The following is a 7,918-nucleotide window of genomic DNA, read 5'->3' as shown; positions in this document are numbered from 1 at the left end:
TCGTGCTCTTTGGAAAATGCAGTAAGATACAACGCCCATTCAATGCATCATCTGCAGCCCGTGTAGTTGTGGCGGGTGGATAGGGGCCCTTCATCTCTGCACGCCTGGCAGTGTGCCCCTCACAGGGTGGATGCTCAATAAAGATTACCAAAGTCCTCTCAACAGCCTGGAGAAAGGTTTGAATGGGCCTCAAAAGGTGACAGCTGCTCATACAGAGAAGAGGCTCTAAAGTAGAACTTGGCAAGAGCTACATTTAGGGGGCAGAATTAGGAGATAAAGAGTTTGATTTAGCTAGACATGACACCTCTTCCTGAGGCAGAGGGAAAGGGCATGGAGGGGGCCTTTGCTTCACAGCCTGTGTCATCTCAGTAAATTAAGAATTATGGTTGTCTGCGGAGTGCGAGAGGGATGTTATGAAGGATAAAAGAGAGCATGGGATGAAATTTGCAAGAGCTACCGTTGGGGACCTGCCAGGGTGTCACAATACAAAGAATTAAAGAGGTGCGGAAGGGGGCCAGTGAAAGGCCAAAGGACTGGAAACACTGATCAGCTTGTGACTTCCCCCATCAATACCCAGGGGACCTAGAAAAGACATGGCAAAGCAGGAGACAGACGCCCCGGGCCGAACCGTGTCCCTCTAAAATGCTGAAGCCTAACGCCCAACACAATGGCATTTGGAGTTGGGAGTCTTTGGAAGGTTATGAGAGGTCCTGAGGGTAGGAATAGGGCCCTTATAAGAACAGGAGGAGACACTAGAGCTCTCTCTGTCCTGTTGGAACATGGGGAGAAGGTGGCAAGTCAGAAAGACCATTAGGAACTGAATTGGCTGGCACCTTGATCTTGGATTTCTTAGCCTCCAGAACGTGAGAAACAAGTATCTGTTGTTAAGTCCCAGTCTGTGGTATTTTGTTACTGTAACCTGAGAAGACCAAAACAACCGTTAACCAGACTTGCAAAGGGAGCTCAGCCAGTGTATAAACAGAAAATTATTAATGCTAAAGAACGGATCACTGAAATAATTAGTGATAGAAAATAGCAGCCCAGGGAGTAATGGTCAGGGGCAAGGCCACTGTCACCCACACTTACTGAAGTGAAGCACGGGCCCAGAGAGGCAGAGCTGCTGTAATTACCCATTAGCACTAGGCCACACCAGGACCAGAACCCAGGTCTCCTGGACGCCAGCCTCAAGCCTTTTCCACAACACTTCTGTCTCCCTCTGAGGTCTCGGATACCCGCTGTGGCCTAGATGGAAACCAACTGCGCAACAAGAAACTGCTTCAAACATATTTATTACTATTTGTACAGACTCTTAACCCTACAACACATGCTGGTGTAATGCGACAACGGCCTGGGTTCATGCCTCTGGCCAGGCTGGGCACCACTGTCCAGCAGGCACCAGTCTCAAGTGAGGCAGCTTTCTGAGGGGTTCCCAGGTGCAGCATCTCAGGACACCAGAAAGGGGAGGGGTGCAAGGAACGCCTGTGTGCACAAGTCTGTGCTGTGCTGGGGATGGGCTGCCACTTTATAAAGGTTTCACAGCCTGACTCTGATTTGGGAGCCCCAGAGATTACTCTAGGAAGGTTAAGACATGATCAAGTATCTGTGAGACCATAGATAGAGACATGCTGGGTTTCTGTGGCTTGAACGCTGGGATGAGAGCCTCATTTTTTCAGTCACACAGTGGTAATGCAGAAAGGCATCAGGAGGCCTGGCTTGGTATTTAGAACTGAAGAAGTAGCCTGATCGCAGGCTACAGCTGTATCAAGTGCTCTGTGGTTTCCAGGTGGCTGTCGTAGTGACTCAGGAGTCCTTCAGTGTTTTCTCATTAACACCCTGTTCCATGGGCGGCACTTCATATCTTTCAAAGCCCTTCCAATATATCTGCAGATTTTCTTCTGGGCACTCTAGCTCACACCCCATCCCGCTCACCGGCGCTGGTTTAGACCGGTCAGGTTCTTGAGCTGATACAGGGAAGAAAACAGAGTGATGAGGCCTTGCCCTGCCATTAGGACTCCAGTGGGAGAGACTGGGGTTTTCAAGGCGGCAGGCATGGCTAAGATCCACAGATCTGACATGCGAGGGGCCTGGGAATCAGCAATGTTTTTTAATGGCAGCAAAAAAAAAAAAAAGAGATGAGGTACTGAGGATCAGAGACTGGGGCTGAATCACTGTCCGTCTTATTAGGAGTTTTCTAGTTTAAAAGATTTGGGAACATTGACACATGTTTTAAGGGTCACAGGGCAGGACGGGGATGGGAGGAGGGCAGGGATGAGTGAGACAGCCCTTACCGTCACTGCTGCACCCATGAGTCCTTGAACCAGTGCCTCTCCAGTGGACTTTACCTAGAAGGAGTCAGGGTCAGGCTCTTTTAAGCCCCCAGTACAAGCTCAAAGGTGAAACAGGTAAGACAAAAGCGGGGGTCGGGGGTGGAGGGGGGACTCATGAGGACCCTGTGGACTGGAGGAAGAGCCTATGATCACAACCACAAATGGCCCAAGTATGGCTCTTAGGGAAATGGCTGGCACACTCCCTGGGCAAGCCTTCAGGAGGAGGCGGGTGTGCCTAGTGAGGAGGCTTCCCAAATGGCTAGCCCCAACTACCTGCTTGGCAGTGTGGCCCATGTTCATTGCGTCGTTAATCCGGTTTTCCAGGAAGCGCCAAGTGTCCTCGAAGTCTGGGGACGAGTCCTGCATCATTACCAGCTCTGTCGTGTTGTAGATGCCAGCCAGCACAGCTCGGCGGGTATACCAGTTAAACTGCAAAGAAACCCACCTGGGAAGTCACCGCTACTGCTGTGGGCTGGGGAAGTCTGGGGGTTCCTACCCAAAGCCACGGGCACTAAGGGGTCCCTCCTGATCTCTTTTCCCCGCAGATGCATTTGTTTCCCTGCAAGACATTGGTGTTCTCAAATTTGGCTGGGCAACAAAATTACTGGGAGATTAAAATGCAAGCTCCTGGGCCCAACTTCTCAGAGTTTAGAGTCAAGGGGTCTGAAGTAAGTGCAAGGAATCTGGACATCTGACTAGCATCCCAGGCGATTTTGCTACATGCATCCATTTTGAAGGCTGTGAAAAGACTGCGTCTTAGGCCGCCTAAATTCTGGGGAGGTTCTCTGGTCAGCCAGTTATGACCAAACCATGGTATGCTCACCAGTAAAGTGAGGGCTGAGACAGGCCCACGGACAGATTCAGAACACCCAAGAGGAGCGAGGGGCTCCAGTCCCTCAGCCACTTCAGGCTGGCCCAGCAAATGGCTCTCTGGAGCACTAACTTAGCTGCTTTGTGTTTTATTCCTTTAATTTCTTTGCTAATTTCATTTTCCCACCAGCTCTGTCGGTGGTGTCCTCCGACATGGGGGAAGCTTATTAAGTCCTTTGTTAGAACTGTGGCAGGAGTAGCTCTTCGCCTCCCCAGGCTGGACTCCACAGAGTACCATTACATATTAACTTCTTTTATGAAGGTATACTTTTTATTTTTTAATTTCCTACCAGAAATATGACAACATTAACAAGTCAGAAGCTATCCTGGTGCCTGTTTAAAGGCTAATCGATCTCTTGGCAAAGCAGGCCAGAAGGGGCTCGGGGGAGGGCGTTCCTTTTTAAGGCAACAGCGGCTCCATGGCGTTCTGTTCACTTTTTTAAAATCAGTCTCATGAGGGACGCCTGGGTGGCTCAGGTGGCTCAGGTGGCTCAGTCGGCTCAGTCGGTTGAGCATCCGACTTCAGCTCAGGTCATGATCTCACAGTCTGTGAGTTCGAGCCCTGCATCAGGCTCTGTGCTGACTGCTCAGAGCCTAGAGCCTGGAGCCTGCCTCGGATTCTGTGTCTCCCTCTCTCCCTGCCCATCCCCTGCTCATGCTCTGTCTCTCTCTCTCTCAAAAATAAACATAAAAAAATTAAAAAAAAATAAATAAATAAAATCAGTCTCATGAAAGACACACACTGAGAAATCACATCGCAGAATGTGAGTCTTAGGAGATTGAGGGGAAATGAGTATAAAACGGCAGCCCTGTCACCAGGCCCTCTGATGCTTGTGTCACCAGGAGGGGACAGAGGGAATAATCACTGGTTTGTGGCTCGAGCGTGCATCCTTGAATGAGGACGTAGGTCCCACTATGGCTTGTTGAGGGAGCTTCCTCATCCCTAGTCTCTCCTTTCCAAGACAGGAGTGGCACTGCAGGCCCACTGAAAGGCTCTGTGATCAAAGACCTTTCACAAACTTCCCGAAGAAATGCTTAACCCAAGCCTCTCCTGGTGTCCTGTGGGTTTGCAGAAAGCACTCACATCAGTGGACTGGTCGCCAGCGTAATGCCACATGTCATCCACCATACTGGTGATCAGGCTTAGGCTGGATGGGATGTTGTGCGGGAGCATGAGGATGCTGAGGGCCTGAGGAAAGAATGACAGAAACAGGTACTGCACACAGGGAACACAGAGCGCAGGTGGATGGTGCGGCGCCTCGCCTCTCCACGGAGGTATGGGAGAGGGCCTGCCCACTCCCCTGCTGAGACCCACCATCTCTGCCCGGTTGGCGTGAGCTCCTGGCAGCTGACAATCCTGGCTACAGCTGATGGGAGCCAGGGGCGGCCCCTACCCTCAGCTGGCCCACTCAGGTTCTCCATCCCCGGCACGTGGACTTGGAAATGCAGGCAGCCGGAGGGTCTAGACTGGTCTAAGAGTACTGAGAGCAGGGACGGTGGAGGGCACCCCATTCTGTAACACGGAGGTAGAAGCAGAGCTAGGAGGAGGGTCTGGGGGTAGTTTCTAGGTCCAAATCCCAGGGCCCAGCAGCGTTGATGCCCCATGGCAACCTCACAATAAATTCCTCCCTGGGGTTTTGCTTAACTCAAGTTGGTTTCTGGTATCTGAAACCAAAACTCCTTCAACTAATACAAGCAATAGCACGACCCAGAGACACTTCCTTAGCAGACATCGACTCTTGAGAGTACAAGGTCTTGTCACTTTACCAACTCAAAACTCCACTGGCTGTGGCCTGCAGGAGCTGGGTCAGAGGCCCTGGCTCGGCTGGAAGTTTTTTCTTATCGAAGTAGCCCAGAAGAAAACGTGCCGAGTCAGGAGGCAGTCAGGGCCCAATACACACACTTCCACTGCTTTGACTGCAAGGTGGAATGAGTCAGGCCAGAGGTCTGAAAATCCAGCGTGGCAAGCACAGGCAGGGGACAGGACTCCGCTCTCGCGATACTCCCTCCACAGGCAGCCTGGGGTTAGGCGCACCGCTGCTGTTCCAAGGTCTGTCAACTGACTGATGGGCGCTATTGCTCAGTAGTGGGTGGAGGACACTAGATGATCGCTGCTGCCCTCTCATTCCTGATGTGCTTGGACTCCATTTTCTTAAGTAAGAGAATGGCCCACACTGTGATATGCTTTGAAACAGGAAAAAGGAAGCTTCAGGAAAGGGGACAAAAAGCCTTGGAACGAATACTCCAATTTTCAAGCATCACATCACAACTGGAAAAGACATACCAGTCCTCTGAGATCCAGGACACGACAGGCCTGTTAATGACGATGGCCAATAAAATCTCATTTTCTAATCTCCTCCATGGATTCCTCCTCACTGAATACCTGGTAGCACACTCAGGCCACCAGGAGCCAACACGATGTGACCCAGTACGCAAGCCACTCACACTTCTAGGAACTGAGACCCAGATGGCTCAGTTACTCCCTCTGGCACGCCCAAGTCCGCACTCCCTAGCTCTACCAAGTGCACGGAGAATCCCCAGGTCTGTGCGGATTAATGAGCTAGCTTCTGAAGACTGTGCAGGGTCCTCCGAGTGCAAGGCACTGAGAACTAAGAACACGAATGCATTGGTGCCCTGTAGCCTAGATATGGACTCTGTACCCGGGGCCAGTGCTCAATGTACGGAATCAGCATTCTCAGTCTGGTTTCCACTGCGTCCCTCAGGAACTGGTCTGTCTTCCTCTTCCTGGAAGGGGAAAAAGAAAAGAGTGTGTCTGTGGGTCAAAGGCATGGGCTCGGGGCTATCCTGCTTACTCGGCGCTAGGGAGGAGGGTCCCACCAGCTCCTGATGCTGGCCTGACTACAGCTGTCACAGAGAGGCGGCTGTGTTCCAGTCCCCTCAAAGCAGCGGGGCTGCTCAATGCTCCTCTCTTTCGGCTCTGCCTGGATTGGCCTCCCGAGACTGTTAGTGGGGCCTGAGCCCCCTGATCCTTAACTGCCACCCTCAGCAAAAATGCCACAGGACTTACTCGGCCTGGCCCAGCTGCACCAGCTTCTGCTCCTCTTCCAGCACATGAGTGAGCCGAGCATTGCACTGGGTCACAAAATGCAGTACCAGCTCACTGCCGTCATTCCCAAACATGCTGGCTGCTGCAGTGGAGAGACCCAGAGACTACAAAAGGAGACAGAGAAAACAGGAAAGTGGCAGACAAATGTAGTGGACATGTGTTGTCTGTTCCTCACCAGCACCTCTTTTACCAGTAACAGCAGCTTGATTTTTCATGGGATAACCCTATTCTTCACCCCTGGTCCGTGTGATCTGGGTAAAGCTGACCAGCAATCCTCCATCCTCCATCAACCCTTTGGTGTTTTGTTTTTTTTTTTTGTTTTTTTTTTTTTTGAGAGAGAGGGCGTGAGTGAGGGGCAGAAAGAGAATCTCATGAGGGGCAGAGAGAGAAGGTGGGGGGGAGAGAGAGAGAGAATATCCCACGCAGGCTCTACACTGTCGGCACTCACCTGAAGCAGGGCTCATGAACCAGCTCATGACCTGAGCCGAAGTCAGATGCTTAACCAACTGAGCCACCCAGGCACCCCCTTTGGTGTGCTGTAAAGCCTGAGATCCAGACTTGGATAACTGGAGCTCACAGTGACTAGCTCAGGCACATGCACATGACCAAATCCAGGCCCTAAGAGGCCACCTCTGGACTTTTGCTAGTGCTCACGGAAAAGAAGTGCTCTCTTTCCACTGGGGCTGCTGAACCATTTTTAGTCCTGCGTGGGAAGCCCCTGCTGGGAATGAAGCTCACAGAGAGGAAAGCAAAGCAGACAGGATGGAGATTCCCAGCAACACAATGGAGCTACTTCCAGACTTTTGTTATTAAATGAGTCTGAACACACCCTTGCCTGCTCCAGCCAATCAGAATTGAGCTCTGACACTTGTAACCCAGAGTCCTAATATAAAAAAGGGGGCTAGGAAGAGCACTCAGCTCTTCCTCACCAATTCACTTAACCTAAACCTCTTGGAAATTAGGCCTCTCTGTTGTAAAAAAAACAAAAAAACAAAAAACAAAACAAAAAACAAAAAAAACCCAAAAACCAAAAAACATTTTTCTTTTTTTTAAATAAATGTTTATTAATTTTTAAAATATATTCTTTTTTTAATGTTTATTTATTTTTTGAGAGAGAGAGACAGAGCATGAGTGGGGGGGAGGGGCTGAGAGAGGGAGACACAGAATCCAAAGCAGGGGCTCAAACTCACGAACCATAAGATCATGACCTGAGCTGAAGTCAGACGCTTAACCGACTGAGCCACCCGGGCGCCCCAAATGTTTATTCATTTTTGAGAGAGACAGAGAGAGAAGGGGAGGGGCAGAGAGAGGGGGACAGAGGATCTGAAGCAGACTCTGCACTGACAGCAGAGAGCCTGATGCAGGACTTTAACTCACAAACCATGAGATCATGACCTGAGCTGAAGTCGATGCTTAACTGACTGAGCCACCCAGGCGCCCCAAATGCTTATTCATTTTTGAGAGAGACAGAGAGAGAAGGGGAGGGGCAGAGAGAGGGGGACAGAGGATCTGAAGCAGACTCTGCACTGACAGCAGAGAGCCTGATGCAGGACTTTAACTCACAAACCATGAGATCATGACCTGAGCTGAAGTCGATGCTTAACTGACTGAGCCACCCAGGCGCCCCAAATGCTTATTCATTTTCGAGAGAGCG

At 50.8% G+C, this 7,918-nt stretch overlaps 1 protein-coding gene across 1 annotated transcript in view; it reads right to left on the bottom strand.

The window, feature by feature from the left end:
• Nucleotides 1–1,273: 1,273 nt before the first annotated feature.
• COQ9 (coenzyme Q9) overlaps nt 1,274–7,918 on the bottom strand; it is a 14,509-nt gene continuing 7,864 nt past the window's right edge. Inside the window, exons 4-9 of the mRNA XM_019455838.2 lie at nt 6,226–6,368; nt 5,858–5,942; nt 4,282–4,386; nt 2,601–2,756; nt 2,289–2,342; nt 1,274–1,961 (exon numbers count right to left, since the gene is read on the bottom strand). Coding sequence (XP_019311383.2) covers nt 1,926–1,961; nt 2,289–2,342; nt 2,601–2,756; nt 4,282–4,386; nt 5,858–5,942; nt 6,226–6,368 — 579 coding nt within the window. The 3' untranslated portion in view covers nt 1,274–1,925. The remainder of the gene's footprint in view (nt 1,962–2,288; nt 2,343–2,600; nt 2,757–4,281; nt 4,387–5,857; nt 5,943–6,225; nt 6,369–7,918) is intronic.

This window comes from Panthera pardus, unplaced genomic scaffold, assembly GCF_024362965.1.
Source record: "Panthera pardus isolate Hobbes unplaced genomic scaffold, ASM2436296v1 HiC_scaffold_18, whole genome shotgun sequence".
NCBI classification, from domain to species: Eukaryota; Metazoa; Chordata; class Mammalia; order Carnivora; family Felidae; genus Panthera; species Panthera pardus.
The sequence above is the reverse complement of the archived record's forward strand: the minus strand, read 5'-3'. Positions and strand labels throughout refer to the sequence as shown.